This window comes from Neophocaena asiaeorientalis, unplaced genomic scaffold, assembly GCF_003031525.2.
Source record: "Neophocaena asiaeorientalis asiaeorientalis breed wild unplaced genomic scaffold, Neophocaena_asiaeorientalis_V1.1 scaffold345, whole genome shotgun sequence".
NCBI classification, from domain to species: domain Eukaryota; kingdom Metazoa; phylum Chordata; class Mammalia; order Artiodactyla; family Phocoenidae; genus Neophocaena; species Neophocaena asiaeorientalis.
Window position 1 is genome coordinate 3,671,729 of NW_020175181.1, and position 17,920 is coordinate 3,689,648.

The 17,920-nt window shown below is 36.8% G+C and overlaps 1 protein-coding gene across 6 annotated transcripts in view; it reads left to right on the top strand.

The window, feature by feature from the left end:
- Positions 1 to 17,920, top strand: part of ITSN2 (intersectin 2) — a 156,560-nt gene that overhangs the window by 84,989 nt on the left and 53,651 nt on the right. For all 6 annotated transcript variants that reach the window (XM_024764421.1, XM_024764422.1, XM_024764419.1 and 3 more), the window contains exons 19-24: positions 550 to 647; positions 8,637 to 8,806; positions 9,113 to 9,257; positions 11,831 to 12,036; positions 14,138 to 14,202; positions 16,334 to 16,500. In XM_024764421.1, coding sequence (XP_024620189.1) covers positions 550 to 647; positions 8,637 to 8,806; positions 9,113 to 9,257; positions 11,831 to 12,036; positions 14,138 to 14,202; positions 16,334 to 16,500 — 851 coding nt within the window. The remainder of the gene's footprint in view (positions 1 to 549; positions 648 to 8,636; positions 8,807 to 9,112; positions 9,258 to 11,830; positions 12,037 to 14,137; positions 14,203 to 16,333; positions 16,501 to 17,920) is intronic.

A 17,920-nucleotide genomic window follows, 5' to 3' on the forward strand; every position in this document is an offset into this window, starting at 1 on the left:
ACCTTTGAATCCTTATTAATGAAACAATGTGTTGAAATTTTTCTAAGTTAAAGCATTTATTCTACAAATGAGCAAAGGAAAATATCTATTGTCAAGTACACTTGTGAACTCTTGTACTGTTTTTTTTTTTTAGAACCGTACTGATACATCTGTAGTCAACCCTGTTTACTGACTAACCTGTCTGTGACCTCCCTTTTGTGCTCTTCTTCCCTGTGATATTCTGACCTTCGCAGGTCAAATTAAGCCTCTTGGAACTTAGTCTCCCTCCACTTGACAATTACCACCCCACCTTCCTTCATCCATGCGCGTGGCACACCCTGCAAGCCATCTCTTTGTTTTACTGACTCCTACTTAAGACGAATATCCTTGTTTGTTTTTATATTGATTCTGTGACTATTGAAAATATTTAAATTCTAACAAGCCTATATTAAATGGATTTTCATGATACTGTTTGATGCCCAGTTTTTTTCTTTTCAAGCTCTTTATTGAGTCATAGCAAAGATGTGTATATATGAAAGAAGCAGATAATGACAATTATCTTCTCTTTAGGTGAGCCAGCCGGTGCTTTGGTAAATTACAGAGCATTATATTGCTTTGAAGCAAGGAACCATGACGAAATGAGTTTTAATTCTGGGGATATAATACAGGTAGGAAACAAAATCTTTTTTTCTCATGAATAAGCTGAATGCAATGTACTATATTACTTTCTATGATAATATTGAGTGTACTATTATATAGTGATTTACCATTTTAAAAATATACCTTAAGCATTACCTCATTTGGTTCTTATGACATACCACAGAGCTGCATAGGACAGTTATTATTACTGCCATATTCTAGGTAGGAAGACTTAACACAAGTTGTAACTGTCAGCAGCACACTGCCAATGTGGAGTGCAAGTACATGTCTTTTGATTTCCAAATCCAGTGTTCTTTCCACTCTGCCATACTGCTTTATGTCATAAAAGGTGCTATTTTGTTATTTTAATAAATTACCAATGAAATTTGGGGGAGCTGGTTATTTTCTGGCAACCATTAAAAGAGTTGAAGGAGTTAAGTTCTGTAGCTCTAATCAGATACAGACCCTTGTTCCTTGGAACAGATTTTTATTGTATAATCACAAATGATGTAAAATGAATGAATAAGAGAAGATGCAGGGAATAGCATTTGACAGAGCTATGTGATTTACTGGAAAGAATACAGGCTTTAGAAGCATACCGACTTCGATTTTAATCCTGGCTTCAGTTTTCTTCTTAGTAAATAAAGGCAGTATTACTTAGAATACCTAGCCAGTGTCTGTTTTCTTTTTTAACCTGCACTGTCACCAGTTTGGTGTATTTTATCAGTTAGGTAGCAAATGTTTAATGATACTTGGAATAGGGTTTACCAGAACCATCTATTCAGATGCTCAAGACAATCCCCAGCTACACATTCCTTCTGTTGCCATTGCCACACTGACAGTGCCACAGCTGCTCCTCAGCTGAGGAGCTTGAGTCCATAGTCTTCTGGCCCTGCTGTTCCTCCTCTTCTACTTGGTGATGATGAGGTAGTGTCCAAGAGTGAAGCAGTGTAGCCTAGATCTGTTTGGTCAAGAGCTTATATTTTTGGTTATATCTTTTATTTGTTTCAGCAAATACTTGTTGGGAGCTATGATAGGCTAGGGATATAGTGAACAAGACAGTCTCTGCTCTTAGTGAGTTTATGGTTTAATGAGAAAGACACATCCTAAAGAAGTAGAGGAAGAAAGGGTGTAGACTGCTTCCAGCTTTAGAGCAGACGTCTCCCACAGTCAGAGAGCCAGTCTGGTGGTAGTGACAGCAGGAACATAATGTTAGCTGGAGTTTCTTGAGCGCTTGTATTCTCTGCCGAATCTTTGACGTAAAGAATGAGTCATGAGTTACTACCAGATACCTGATTTGGACAGCTTGGTTGATAATGGTGTTCATTCATTAAGACAGGAAGATTAGAAGGAGGAAATTTAAGTAGGAATTATAATGAGTTCAGTTTGGGATGAGCTTCAGATTTCTAGGCAGCAGTTGGATATCCAGAGCTATCTAGAGGCCAGTTTGGATGTCATCAGTGTGTTGTGATGGTTATTGAAGACGACTGTGGCAGAGCTCATCCAAGGGTGTAATAAAGAAGGGGGAAGATGACTGAGGATGCAATCCCTGAAAAGCACGGACATGGAAGGGATTGTTAGAGGAGGGGGAGCCATAAAAGAATGACCAGAGGTAGGAACAAAACAGAGTTTAGTGTCAGGGACATTTGAGACGAGTGGTCCACGTGTAAAATAAGACAGTACTAAAAAAATAACCATTAGATTAACAACAGCACAGTTATTGTTAACCTTGAGGAGAAGAGTATTAGTTGAGTGGAGTGGTGGGGGGGAAGAAGCCAGATTTCAGTGAGTTGAGGAACAGTTGGAAGGCAGGAAGAGGAGACAATGAATATATGAAACTCTCTGAAGGAGCTTGACTTTTGAAAGAGGGGAGGGAGCAAAGGTGGTAAATAATGAGGAATGTGGGTTGAGGGAAGTTGTTCTTGTTTTTTGTTTTCTGTTTTTTAACTTGGCAGAAGCTTGAGCAAGTTTAAATAATAGAAAGGATCTGCAGAGGAAAAGGGTTAATGATACCAGAAAGAGTAAATCACCAATGGAGGGAGGTGTTTTTTCTAATTAAAATGTAATTTACATTGAGTGAAGTACACAACCATAAGTGTACAGCTCAAGTAATTTGTACATGTATATAGATCTTTGAAACCACCACTCAATTCAACATACAGAACACAGAGCACTCAGGAAGGCACCTCATGCCTCACTGTCAGACCTCTCTGTTCTGACCAACGGATGGAGAGGAGGAAGATTCATGATAATCTTGAGGGCTTGGGGTCTATAGCACAGGAAGAGGGAGAGGTGGAAGGGCTAGATACATTTTCCTTCGTGATTGGAGGGCTGGACGAAGGGATGGATGGGATCATAACTTGTGCTGAGGTAGAGGTGAGGTCAAATCTGAGGGCTTCTGTATTGTTGGTAAGACAGGAGGCAACATCTGGTCAACTTAATGAATGAAGGTGGCCGAGGAGGTTTGAGTGAAAGTGAAAAAGATGATAAATTCCACTGAACCATGGCAACATTTTTCATGACAACCTATTTTTCTGTCCTTATCTGTTTTTTTTTTTTTTTTTTTTTTTTTTTTGCGGTACGCGGGCCTCTCACCGTTGTGGCCTCTCCCGTTGCGGAGCAACAGGCTCCGGACGCGCAGGCTCAGTGGCCATGGCTCACGGGCCCAGCCGCTCCGCGGCATGTGGGATCCTCCCACACCGGGGCACGAACCCGTGTCCCCCGCATCGGCAGGCGGACTCCCAACCACTGCGCCACCAGGGAAGCCCTGTCCTTATCTGTTAATGATATTTTTGAAGTAATAGTTTCCCTAGGCCTGTGAGAATTTATGTAAATTTTTCTAGTTTAACTCTCTGTGTAAATTGACAACTAGAAATCAATTAGAATTATGAACGACAGGTATGAAATTGGTTAAAATTGACCCTTTACAGAGCCAACCTGGTCTAACTCTGAATAATAAATGATTGGGCCTTTTCTTCTTCAGAAGGTTGAAAACATTAGGAAATAGTATTAAAGAAATTTTGCTTTTAAAAGTTTGTAAGAAAAGGAGGAAGTGAGTGTTTGAATGCCAGTACTCATACCTTTCAATGATTCCTTGCCTTTAGACCAAATATTTAAATCAGGTTTAGGTTGCATATTCCTCAGGGTTTATTATGTTCTTGCCTTCATTTTTAGTGCTCTGGATTAGCTATTTTAAACTAGTCTTAACTAGGTCTACAGGATAATATTTTATCAATGGTTCCTTTGTTCTATTTCAGAACACCATTTTATGGTAATTAGATAGTTATGATACTATCTGTGTAATTAACCAAAGCAGCTTAGATTGAGGGATTTTTTAAATATCTCATTCATGATGTAATAAATAGCCAGACATATGGCATTAAAATGAGAATTATTTACCATAAACACAAATGAAGTTACCTGATAATAAATCCATTTGTTATTAATTAAACTTTGAATCTGTTGTTTATCTAATTTAGAATAGTCTATTCAAGTTAACATTTGTTGAGTTTCTAGCCATGTGCCTACTGGGGATATATAAAAATGAATAAGGAAGGCAAAGTTTAGGAAGAAAAAATAAATATGTATAATTGTACAAAATATAATGTGATATGTTTAGGTTAACCATTTAAAGAAATAAAGTGCTATAGGAACCCAGAAGATGAAGCAATAACACAACCAAATAGCATTGGGGACATTTCCCCCAAGGATAGGATGGAGAAAGGGCTCAAAGTATTATGCTTTATACTTGTTTAGAGCTTTACAGTTTACTAAGCACTTTTATAAATATTCTTAATTTAATCCTCAGAATAACCTGGAGGAAGGTAGGGCAGGTATTTTCCCCCCAAATTTATGGATGAACAAACTGAGGCTTTAGATGATATTCATTACCTTACAGCAGATTACCAGCCAGGTGGCAAGGCTAAGACCGAAACATGGTTCACTTAACTCCAAAGTCTGTGTTCTTTCCCCTAAACCCGACAAAATTCTGGCAGGAGGAATATCTTGAACAAAAACACTGAGCCTGGTGTGTTTAAAGAATGTCACATAACCACTTACCTAGAATATGGGACAAATATTAGGAGATGAAGCTAGAAAGGTAAGTTGGTACTTGACAAAGAAACCACAATTTCAGAGGCCTTGAATTCTACACTAAGAAGTTTGAACTTTGAAGAGCTTAAAACTAGAGAGATGGGATCTTCTAGGATAAAAATCGTAATGGATCTGCAGTGACTCAGCATAGAATAAAAGACATCAAGATTGGAAATGGAAAAGTAAGATTTAATTTGCAGAAGACATGATTGTGTAGAAAATCCCATAGAATCTTAAAAAAAAGCTACTAGAAGTAATAAGTGAGTTTAGCAAAGTTGCAGGAAACAAGATCAATATACAGAAATTAGTTGTATTTCTACATACAAGCAATGGATATTTTGAAATTAAAAATAACATTTACAGTAACATACAAAATATGAAATGCTTAGATATAAAACTGACAAAAGATGTACAGGACCTGTTTATTGAAAATTACAAAGTGTTGAGAAAAATGGAAGACCTAAATAAATGGAAAGCTATACCATGTTTATGGATTGGAAGACTCTGTATTAATAAGAAAGCAGTTCTCAAATTTTTCTATAGATTCAAGGCAGTTTCAGTCAAACTCCCACCAGGCTTTTTTTCTTTTTTTTTAAGAATATAAGCTAGGGGGCTTCCCTGGTGGTGCAGTGGTTGAGGGTCCGCTTGCTGATGCAGGGGACACGAGTTCGTGCCCCGGTCCAGCATAGAATGTACAATTATATTAGCACAGACTTCTTTTCCAAGGGGTATTTTCACACGTCTAATAGGTCTCGTGCACAAGATAACAGAAACAGCAATATAGGCGTCTCTCAATCACATTAAGTTCATCAGACATATTAAAAGGGTAGCCCTTTTTAATAGAGAATTTTTATACATATTATATATTTTTTTTAACATTTTTTTTCTGAATTATCTCTGTTTTAGATAAATACAGAGCTTAGGAAATAATACTTAAATGAGAACAGTTTGGGCAAATCCTCAGGCTCTGTCCTACAAGTGTTCCATTCAGGAAGATCTCAGTACTTCTTTTCCACTTTTTTGTAAAAATTTACAAGCTGATTCATAACCAAACCACTTTGGAAAAAGAAGAACAAAGTTGGAGATCTTATGCTACCTGATTATAAGGCTTATTATAGAAGTTATAGCAGTAAGAATGGTGTAGTATTAGTATCTAGATTGGAAAATAGACAAGTGGAACAGAATAACTGGATCTACAACTGCATATTTATATAACTGATTTTTTATAAAGGTGCAAAGGCAACTCAGTGGAGAAAGGATACTCTTTTTTTTATATATAAATTTATTTATTTATTTATGGCTGCATTGGGTCTTTCTTGCTGCACAGACTTTCTCTAGTTGCAGCGAGCGAGGGCTACTCTTTGTTGAGGTGTGCGGGCTTCTCATTGCGGTGGCTTCTCTTGTTGCAGAACACGGGCTCTAGGGCGCACGGGCTTCAGTAGTTGTGGCTCGTGGGCTCTAGAGCGCAGACTCAGCAGTTGTGGTGCATAGGCTTAGTTGCTCTGCAGCATGTGAGATCTTCCTGGACCAGAGCTCGAACCCATGTCCCCTGCATTGGCAGGCGGATTCTTACCCACTGCACCACCAGGGAAATCCTAGTCTTTTCTAAAAAGCAAATGACATTGGAACATTTGGATATCCATATGCACAAAAATGAATTTTGATTTATTCCTTACAACATATATGAAAGTTAACTCAAAATAGATCAGAGGTAAATCCTGAAATGTAAAACCTAGAACTGTAGAACTTCTAGAAAAAGACATTGGAGAAAATCCTTACAGCTTTGGGCTGCTCAAGGGTTTCTTAGACTGTTAGATACAACATAGTACAAGGTTTCTTTTTAATAGAGAAGGTTCTATAATTGATTGTGATAATGGTTGCATAAGTGAATATACTAAAATCCATTGATTTGTGTACTTTAAATGGGAGGATTGTATGGTGAATTATATCTCAATAAAGTCATTATTATCAGTAAAATAAGTTAAACATGCATCTACCATATGAGCCAGCCCTGTCACTCCTAGATCTTTACTCGAGAGAATTGAAAGCATATGTCCAAACATACAAAGACAAATGTTTATAGCAGCTTTATTTGTAATAGCCAGAAACTGGAAACAATTCAATCTTCCATCAGTAGGTAAACAGACAAATTGTGGTACATCATACAATGTAATATTACTCAACAATAAAATGAAATGAACTATTCACATTCACTACAACATGGATGGATCTCAAAATAATAATAAATAATAGGCCGAGTAAAAGTCAGACCCCCCAGAAAGGGATGTATATTGTGTGATTTTATTTATATAAAGTTCTAGAGCATGCAGACTAATTTATAATGACAAAAAGCAGACCAGTGTCTTCCTGGAGATGGGGTGTGGGTCAAGTGGAGGAGTGGGAGGGAGTGCTTTCAGTAGAGCAAAAGGAGACATTTTGGGTTGATAGATATGTTTATTATCTTGGTTGTGTGATTTTTCACAACTGTATACGTATGTCAAAACTTATCACATTTAATACCTTAAATGTGAAATTTATAATATACTAATTACACCTCAAAAAAAGTGTTTTTAAAAATCTTAATGGATATGGAATCACCATACAAATTCTACATGATTTTGATCGGTAAAACACTGTCAAATCTATTTTAGAAAGGTTATCTAAAAAGTGTAGAAAATGGAGTGGAGAACAGAGACATAGTTGGCATATTTATTCAATGAATTAAGCAAATATGTATTATGCTGGGCAATGGGTATCAATTAAAAGGCTCACAGACAAATGGAAGAGATACATGTAAATAAAGAATCACACAGTATGATAATGCATGCTATCTCATGACAGTATGTATGAGATAACTCTGACCTAGTTTGGGGGCAGTTAACAGAATCTTGAAGGATGAGTAAAGATTACAGTAATCTAGGTGTGAAATGAAAAAGGCCTGAAGTAAGTTAGGAGGGTAGGGTTGAAAAAAAAAAATTCGAAAGAGCTTTTAGAAGCAAAATCAACACAGTTTGGATATGGAAGTGTAAGAGAGGTAAGAGCCAAAGATTTTTTTTTTTTTACATCTTTATTGGAGTATAATTGCTTTACAATGGTGTGTTAGTTTCTGCTTTTATAACAAAGTGAATCAGTTATACATATGTCCCCATATCTCTTCCCTCTTGCATCTCCCTCCCTCCCACCCTCCCTATCCAAAGATTTTTTTATTTAGAATGACTAAGTCTGTGATGGTAAGAATAACAGAGATACAGGAATTTAGGAGAAGGAGTAGACTGGGGAAGAAAACAAGTTCAATCTTAGACTTGAGTTGGAAGTTCTTGTGGATCATCCAGTTGAAGGTATCTGGGAAGTAGTTGAAAGTACAGGCTTATCCCATTAGAAAAAAGAAGTCAGTTCTGCAAATATATCGTATAAAGAACTGATCACTATAGAAGTGAGTGGGCCTCTTCCAGAAGAGTATAGTATGAAGTAAGAGAGCCAGTGATAAAACTTGAGGTATCATCAGTGTTTAAAGGACAAAGGACCAAAAAGCAGAAGAAGGGGTGCTGTGAGGACAGAGGATGCCATCCAGACTATAGGAGGGAAATGTCTGGGAGAAGAAATGAAACTATAAATCTCCTCTGTGTTTTACCAGCTGGAAAATAGTATTCAGAAAAAGTTTTCTGTTTCTCCTAGAGAGTTCAAAAAGACTCTGATAGGAATGTAAACTATTTTTATGTATTAACTTGGATAAAATTAAAAATTTAAATTTAAAAAGGCACCTTGTCCATCATTAGAGATAATAATCTACTGTAGAAAGTGCTTTAGCTGTTTAGTTAGACAGACTTAATTCTGAAAATTAGGTTGCTGGACAGTGGTCTGCATCTCTTTCCTTTGTAAATAAGTGGCTTTCTAACCACTGTTAACCCTACTTTTTGTTTCCATAGGTTGATGAAAAAACCGTAGGAGAACCTGGTTGGCTTTATGGTAGTTTTCAAGGAAATTTTGGCTGGTTTCCATGCAACTATGTAGAAAAAATAACGTCTGAAAAATCTGTGTCGCCTAAGAAGGCCTTACTTCCTCCTACAGTGTCTTTATCTGCTACCTCAACTTCTGAGTAAGTTTTTAGCTAATAATGGAGTTTACACGTCTCTGCAAATGTGTGAACACCTAATATGTATTTGTGTCAACCTGCTACTTAATCATATTGTAATCTACCCTGGACTCTCTAAGAGTACCTTTTGTTCCAAATTTAATGCTGAAGTTTAGTAAATAAAAACATGGGTCAGTAGTTCATAAATTTTGTTTTTTGCCCAGGTTGTGTTTCAACACAATGTATATTATATACAAATAGATAAATTGGTAGTACTTCATTAGATTCTGAACAATTAAGTATACTTTTGTCATATTGTTATATTTATAGATCACTTTCTTCAAATCAACCAGCATCAGTGACTGATTATCAAAACATATCGTTTTCAAGCCTAACTGTTAACACATCATGGCAGAAAAAATCAGCTTTTACTCGCACTGTGTCCCCTGTATCTACATCACCTATTCACGGACAGGTATGTATCTTTAATTTTCTTGTGTTTTATTCTTTGACATTGCTCCTCGTTCACATAAAATAGAATGAAGATTTTTGTACAAGGCCATCATTTACTCATCTAACCAAAGTTTGTATCATTTAGTTTCTTTTCTTACCATTCATATGTGATACGAGGTTGAAGAAATTATTAGAGGTTTCCCAACAATTTATTCTCATAGTAGCAAGTTGCTACCAGCTAAGGTTTCTGAGCTCAAAATATCATTTTTACAAATCTGATTATAGTCTTAATTTGTAGTTATTGTAAGAAGAGCTTGGGCTTGGGGTTTTTTTGTTTGTGTTTTCCTTAAGTACGTCATTTGTGTGAGAACTGTGTTATATATATGTTTAGCCTCTCGTTTAGATGTAACCGAGATGCCAGCATTGTTACATTAACATTATTAAAAAGAAATTGCAGACTTCGTCAGAATAGAGTCCTTCACTCAAAAAATGTTTATTGTGTGACCACAGGTTCCAGGCATTTATTATGTGCTAGAAATTTAATGGAAAAAAAAAAAAACCTCTGCCATTAAGAAGTCAATTTAATGAAGACAAACATATAAATAAATAACTGTATGAGAAGTGTTGTAATAAAGATATTTTATGAAATCTTGAGGGGTATAGGAGAGAGCATTTCAATTCAATCTGTGGGAATTGAAGCAGGCTTCACAATAGGTAAGGCATTTCAGTCGAACCTTCAAAAATGAGCAAGCTTTCACCAGACAAAGAAGGAAAGTTATTCCTGTGAAAGAACAATTTGGGAAAAGTCACTGAGGCATGTTAACAAGAGGAGTTTATAGGAAGCAAGTATTGTTTATAGTGTGGCTAGAGTACAGGATTCATGAAGAAATGGTTAAGTGAAGTTGGAGAGAGAGGTTGAGGTTTATTTGTGAAGCATTTAATACCATGCTAAGCAACTGGCAGTGGAAAGCCCATGAAGGTTTTTAAGAGGAGAGTTGAAGTGTATATTTTAGAAGGATAACTCTGGCAGTAGTGTAGAGGCCAGATTAGTGGAAGGAAGCAAAGGGAGGAGACCAAGAAAGGGAGGATATTACAATAGCTAAGTAACAGATGATGTGAACCAGTAATGAAAATATATAGAAGAGGAGATGGACTTAAAAGAGTGTTAGGAATCAACATAAAATTGGCAATTCATTGAATGTGAAGAGTGAGGAAGAAGTTGGAGTTAAACATACCTCTTCAGGGTCTTTAGCTTGAGTAACTGAGAGAATGGCAGTACCAGAGGAGTGGGTTTTGTGGGTTCTAAAAGTGATTACATTTCAGACGTGCAACTTAGGTATTTGTAGGAGGGACAGCCTGCTGGGAAGGCCCAGCAGGCAGCTTGATTTACAAGTCTGGAGCTCAAAAGATAAAGTTATAATTAAGATACAGATTTGAGAAATCATAGGCATAAATAAGATTAGGGAAATCATGTAAAACACGAAGGGAAGGAGACTGGACTAAAGAGGAGCCATCCCATCAATCACCAGAGAGTGAACTTCACGAACTGCAGGGGGTTTAGTGATGTCAGCACTGTTCAGAGATCAGAGAAGGTAAGGGTTTGCAAGAAGCTTTTGGCTCTGATGTTATCAATGATCTTATCAAGAGATTCAGTATTGTGATGGTTACAGAAGCTAAATTAGAATGGACTGAGGGGTGAAATTGGAAAGCAAGTTTAAGACTGTTCTTTCTTTAAGGAAGTTAGAAGTAGAAGTAAGGGAACTTCCCTGGTGGTCCAGTGGTTAAGACTCCACACTCCCAATGCAGAGGGCCCAGGTTCAATCCCTGGTCAGGGAACTAGATCCCAAATGCCACAACCTAAGATCCCACATGCAGCAACTAAGATCCCAGTATAGCCAAATAAATAAAAAAATATTTTTTAAGAATTAAAGAAGTAGAAGTAAATAGAGAAGTGGAAAGTTAAAGATTCAAAAGAGAATTCACCGTGTTACAAAATATTGTTAGAAGGTGGGAGGACATGATAGAAAGTTTAGAGCACAGGTAAAGAGGCTAGCCCTATCAACAAAATGAAAACACTCCTTCCTCTGAGAGAAGAAGGAAAGAAAGAAGGATGAATAAGAATACGAAGACGTTATGAAACAGAAAACAGAAAAGTGGAGGGAGGCCCATCACAACTGCATCTCCATTCCTAGTGGAATAAACAGAATCCACTGCAGTGAGGAGACTTTGGAAACTGGAGGAGAGAGAGGGTTCCCCTTTTCATTTGTTCTGTGATACATACTTGATGGATCTATGAGTACACTTCTTGCATACCCAGGGTTTACCTTCCATACCTGTGATACTTAGTGCCAAGATGTTTCCTTGAATGGTAGCTGTTGGGTCTTTAACTTCACAGAAGGCTATTCAGGTGGTTGTCTGTCATATATAATTTTAAGTTGGTTAGTAGATTAAGTCACCATTGATATTAAGTCACCACCACACCAAACTGGTCTGCTGTTTGAACAGTAAGTATGTTATATACTAGAAAACAAAAATCATGGTTACCATTGTGTTTTTTGTTTGTTTGTTTTTAATTTTGTGGTTTTGATTTCACAGGGACAGGTTGTAGAAAACCTAAAAGCACAGGCCCTTTGTTCCTGGACTGCAAAGAAAGATAACCACTTGAACTTCTCAAAACATGATATCATTACTGTCTTGGAGCAGCAAGAAAATTGGTGGTTTGGGGAGGTGCATGGAGGAAGAGGATGGTTTCCAAAATCTTACGTCAAAATCATCCCTGGGAGTGAAGTCAGGCGGGAAGAGTAAGCATTTTTTTTTTTTTTTTTTTTTGGGGGACACACGCAGCATGTGGGATCTTCCCGGACCGGGGCACGAACCCGTGTCCCCTGCATCGGCAGGCGGACTCTCAACCACTGCGCCACCAGGGAAGCCCAAGAGTAAGCATTTTTGTGTGTTTACATGAGGCGTGGATGTTGGTATTTTCACTGATGAGTCAGCCACAGTACAGTTGGCTGTGCAGGAAAATTAAAAGTTTACGCTTGAGTTTGATATCAGAAGGGTGATTCCTAGAGTGAAAAAAATCATACCTCAGTTGATTTGTTCCAATTTTTGAACATCTTTTATTCTAGTTATTTCAGATTCCTAAAGTTTTCAAAGTGCTTAAGATTTTAGATCTGTTGCTTTCTTTGTACTAACATCAGGTCAGTTAGAGAAGTTATTTTTCATTTCCTTTGGAGGTTTCTCCCTTATTATTTACTGTAAATTGTCAATATTTAGACAAATCAATACCAAGGGCCTCGCCTTTGCCAGAGTGAGGCGTTCCCATCTCTGGGCCTCCAGAGTTCCCTGAACATCACGTTTCTTACGGCTCATGACACACTGTGTTGTAGTTATTTACTTTCTTACCTATATCCCTTATCAGGTCATAAACTCCAGGAGGGTGGGATTCACGTCTTTTTTGTTCATTTTTCAGTTTTTCTATACCTAGTGTGATCTTAATGCATAGTAGCTGCTCAATCATATTTACTTAGTAAATGAGGAGAGAAGCGAATGAAAGGACAATCAAATGAATGAACTTTTGCATGAACAAAAAACAAAACCAGATAAGGTCTCTGGCCTTTGTTTCCCAGTCTGTAAGGGAGTCAGGTCATCAGACATCTTTAATACAAACAAATAAGTACTCTAATATAGCTGTGGGTAATTATCATTTGTGTTTTATATGGAAATTGATCTAAATAGAAAAGCAAAATGATTTATTGAAAAGGAACGGGGTCTTTGGAAATCAAGAGCCTTGAGTTCTGATTCTGCTATTTTTGCCAGACTGTATGGGGTAACCTGCTTGGTCTCTAGTTTTTTAATTGGTTGAATGAAAATAATAAACTAAAAAATCTTTAAAAATCCTTTCAGTGCTAAGGTTCTATACATCAATTTTCAGTTCAAATGCAGAAATTTACTTTTCAGACTGACATGGAATTTTAGATTTAGAGTGTGTAATAACAGGAACAACAATAATACATAGCTGATGTGTATGCTGGCACTGTGCTAGACCCTTTATAGTAATTATCTTATTTAAACTCCATGACATTTTACAGAGAAGGAAAACTTAAACACAAAGGGATTAAGTTTAAATGCCTTAAAGGGCATTTCTTCTAACTTTTCATTCAATTACTGATCTTTTCTAACAGATAAGGCATGCAACTCGAAATGCTGCGGTAATGGAGAATTCGTCAAGGCAGTCCATTCAGTGTGCCCATGAGCTGTAGTAAGGGTCCCCTCTGTTAACCTACAAACTGCTTCACTATACAATTTACCCACAGGTCCTGGGGAGCCCTGGTGTATTCTACAGATGTCTAGTTCTTAAAATGCCACAGTTTTCCAGATTTTTGAAAACAGTTTCCTGGGTTAAGTTGGAAATAAAAGCTATGTATGTTCCAAAATGTAAAAATAAAGTCCCGTTATTTTTACATATTTTTAAATGTACTGTGCTCTAAACAAGTAGTAAAATTTATATACTGCCCTTATTTTTCTCTAAACCAAGCCAAGTCCCATGTGTGCTTTACCAAATAACTGCCCATTTACCAATGCCTCATGTCTTTTAAGTTACTTTAGAAAGGCAAAATATCTCACATTTGAAAAACTATTTATAAATCATATTGAAATTACCTCAATAGATTTAAAAAATTAAGTCGTTTGTAAGTAGGCAGTTCTTAATCCACTAGGATTTTGCATATGAGGGTATTTCTAGCCTGTGTACTGAGACAATATTTCAATTAATTTTAGCCCTTAAAAAGAATGCACTGCTAAAACCTCCTGTTTTCATCAAATCACCTTTTTTATTTACTTGTTGGTCTTTTTTTGTTATTTTATTATTTTTTTTAATCTGTTTGTGTGTATATTTGGCAGACCAGAAGCTTTGTATGCAGCTGTAAACAAGAAACCTACCTCTGCAGCCTGTACAGTGGGAGAAGGTGAGCTTTTGGCGATTTATAAATTAGATGGAAGTCAAATTAGCTACTGACTTCCCACAGTTGTTACTCTCCTTACTTCTGTGTCTTCAGTATTAAAGTGAGGTTAGGAAAACCTGCTCCCGCTCTATTTCACATGAATATTGAGGATATAGAAAATATATAGCTGAAAATACTTGACGCTTTTAGAAAATCAGTACTATAAAAATTCAGCATAGACTGCCTCAATAAATAAGATCATAGATAAGTGTTGCAGTGAGATAACATGAAGTTTTTTGTTTTCCTTTTACTATATATCTAGATTATAGATGTTTAGAATATAAGGAAATTTCAGTACATTTAGTTGTTTATGAATTGCACTTGTTTGTTTGTTTGTTTTTGGCCTTACTGCGCGGCTTGTGGGATTTTTAGTTCCCTGACCAGGGATTGAACCCGGGCCCTCAGCAGTGAGAGTGTGGAGTCCTAACCACTGGACTGCCAGGGAATTCCCTGAATTGCATTTTCTTTTTTTTTTTTTTTGCGGTACGCGGGCCTCTCACCGTTGTGGCCTCTCCCATTGTGAAGCGCAGGCTCCGGACACACAGGCCCAGCGGCCATGGCTCATGGGCCCAGCCACTCTGCCGCATGCGGGACCCTCCTGGACCGGGGCACAAACCCGCATCCCCCCCATCAGCAGGCGGACTCCCAACCACAGCACCACCAGGGAAGCCCCCTGAATTGCATTTTAATTACAGTGTACCATATAAATCATTAAGTAGGATTTGAAGTCAAGATACACTTTAATCATAAATATTACAAAGAATTTTTTTATTGCCCTTTGGGTTGTTTGAGTATCTTAATTTTGATATTGTGCTGAAAAATGTCCACCCTTATTTCAGACAATATTTTTATTTAATAGTTGTATAGGTTTATAAATGAATTATATATTCACTGTAAAATTAGTTGAACAGTTTAAGTATATTTTGTTTATATTGCTCAAGAAAATCAGCTTAATGGTAAATTAAACAGTTTATTCAGTATCTACTACATTAGAGATTGTATGCTAGAGCCTGAAATATACACGGATGAATAAAATACAGTTTCCCAAGTGCTCACAGTAAAATGGGAAGGCTAGGTATATAATTGTAATAAATTATATAATGAATGAACAAAAACATAATTTTGAGTAGGACCTGTGAATCCACAGAGGTGACCATGTTGAATCATCTTAAACAATGAGTAGGTTCTTGCTTAGTGATGAAGAGAAAGCTTGGTGGACAGAGGGAAAGGTATGAGCCAAGGCTCAGCTGTGAAAGGTTAGGGAACTCAAGTCACCAGCAAGGCTGCAACCAGAGGTTTACTGTGGAATAACTGCAGTGGAATGATCCTAGGAAAGTGGTGAGGAGCATTTTGGAGAGGACCTGGCTTGTTGCAACATACCTTAACCTTGTAAGCATTTTTCATCTTTTGAAGTCAGCTAAATTGAATAATATGGGAATGTGGATAGTAAATAGTTTCCGGATACTGGTTCTGGCCATCTCCAGTTTATGATCTACAGAGCAAATTTCATGTCAGCAAATACAAATAGTACTAGAAGAAAGAAAAAGAGACTTCTAAAACCTGGTCATTGACTGTTTCTTCTAAGTACTAGTAATCATCTGAACAAAAAAACAAAGCCAGTATAAAAACTCAGACATTTCCCATAAGGTTATTCATGAACAAATATTTATTGAGCATCTATTCTGTGCCAAGCACTGTGCTAGGAGCTGGGCCGTTGTGATGGAAATTGGCCTCTAGTACTGATGTCAGCTGAATAGTGGGCATTTCCATAACTGTATGTAAAAGAATTAAAGAGAAAAGAATTTAGCAGATTAAACTATATGTAAGAAGGTTAAAAAAAACTTTTCATGTCTTGACTATCTGTAAAGATACTGATCTATTTGTAGTTTTGGGGTTATTCTCTGTGACATGATGTATTAAATAATTACTTCATTCCGTTTTCTACCTTAACATCTCTTTACATTAAGTTTCCTTAAATCACAAGGGCTTTTACAGCAAAATTACTCAAGATCTTGGAGATCAACAGTTTGTTTTTTTTTTTTACTTCTGTAATCTTGCAACCAAAACTAGTTTCTTTTTGCTTTGTTTCCTACAGAGTATATTGCACTTTATCCGTATTCAAGTGCCGAACCTGGAGATTTGACTTTCACTGAAGGTGAAGAAATATTGGTGACCCAGAAAGATGGAGAATGGTGGACAGGAAGTATCGGAGATAGAACTGGAATTTTTCCATCAAATTACGTCAAACCAAAAGATCACGAGGTAGAGTTATTTTGATACAGAAACAGAAGCATTCCTTTCCTGTTGATCAGGGTTCATATTTAAAACAGATGCATGTATATGGTTTTGGTCAGGCTGCTTTGGTTACAAGGAAGCCACTTAAGGTAGCTTCAGTAAAATGTAGTTTATTATAGGGATCCTGTTAGAGAGATAAGGGCAAAACTATTTCTATGAAATTCCAAGGACAAGAGCCATAGATAGGGCTGGGCCGCATGATAACTGAAGTTAGGGAATGGTCTGGATTCAGGGAGGCTTACAAGGGACTGCCTTGGAAGAAGTCTAAATCTTTAAGGCTCTGACATTAATGTGACCCAGCCCACACTCTGAGTTCCTGGTACATTTCATCCCACCACTAGTATGATATAGTGTAGCAGTTCTCAGACTTTTTGGTTTCAGGAACTTTTTACATTCTTAAAAATTATTAGGGACTCCAACATTTCTGAAAATATATGGATTATATCTAGCAATACTTTCCATATTAGAAATTAAAACAGAAATTTAAAAAATATTTATTAATTCATTTTGAAATAACAAAATTAAACCCATTATATGATGACATAAATGACTTGCTTTTTTAAATTTTATTTTATTTTATTTTTTTCTGTTTTTTTAAAATTTATATTCTCTTGCACATAAAAGTCATAAGCACATATGTATAAATATATATTTTTTTCCTCATTTTAAGAACCTATCCCACTTTATTTTATTTTTTATTTATTTTTTTGTATGTGTCCAATGAACGTTTATTATTACTATTATTATCATTACTGTTAGCACTACTTCTCCCCTTTTAGGAATACAGGGAGAGAGGAAGTGTGCATGTAGGTAGAATTTTTCTCCACCTATACTTCCAACAGACAATTTGAGATTTAGAAGCCTCTGGAGCAGTAGTTCTTAAACTTTTCTAACTCAGAGAGGCTGGTGAAAATTACAACCTCTCCTTGAATAAATTCACCTACACACAAAATATTGTACACAATTTTGCGAGTGGGATAAGGACCCTTAGAAGGGATAAGCCCTTTTAGCATAAACTCTAGACTTCCCAGGGTGGTGGGACAAGGAGCCAGATGCAGTTCTATAGACAGTGTTTACAAGCACTACATTATGTGTGGAGAGAGAACACAGACACATTTAAGAGAGACTTTAAAATAGCCACTAAATTCATGTAGCCAACATTCAACAGAGTAATAATTAACATGTGTCCAAGCCCCTGTTGAACATTCTGGAAAATGCAAAGATCTATAAGACTCTAGACGTCAGGGTCTCAGATTCTTGTGGTGGAGAAGTACTAGACCAGAGTCATGTTTAAGGTCCAGGGGCATGGAGCCAGGAACCAGCTTGCTGGAAGTGGCGACTGAGTGGCTACACTCATTACTGTAAAGCTAATGATGAATTAAAAACA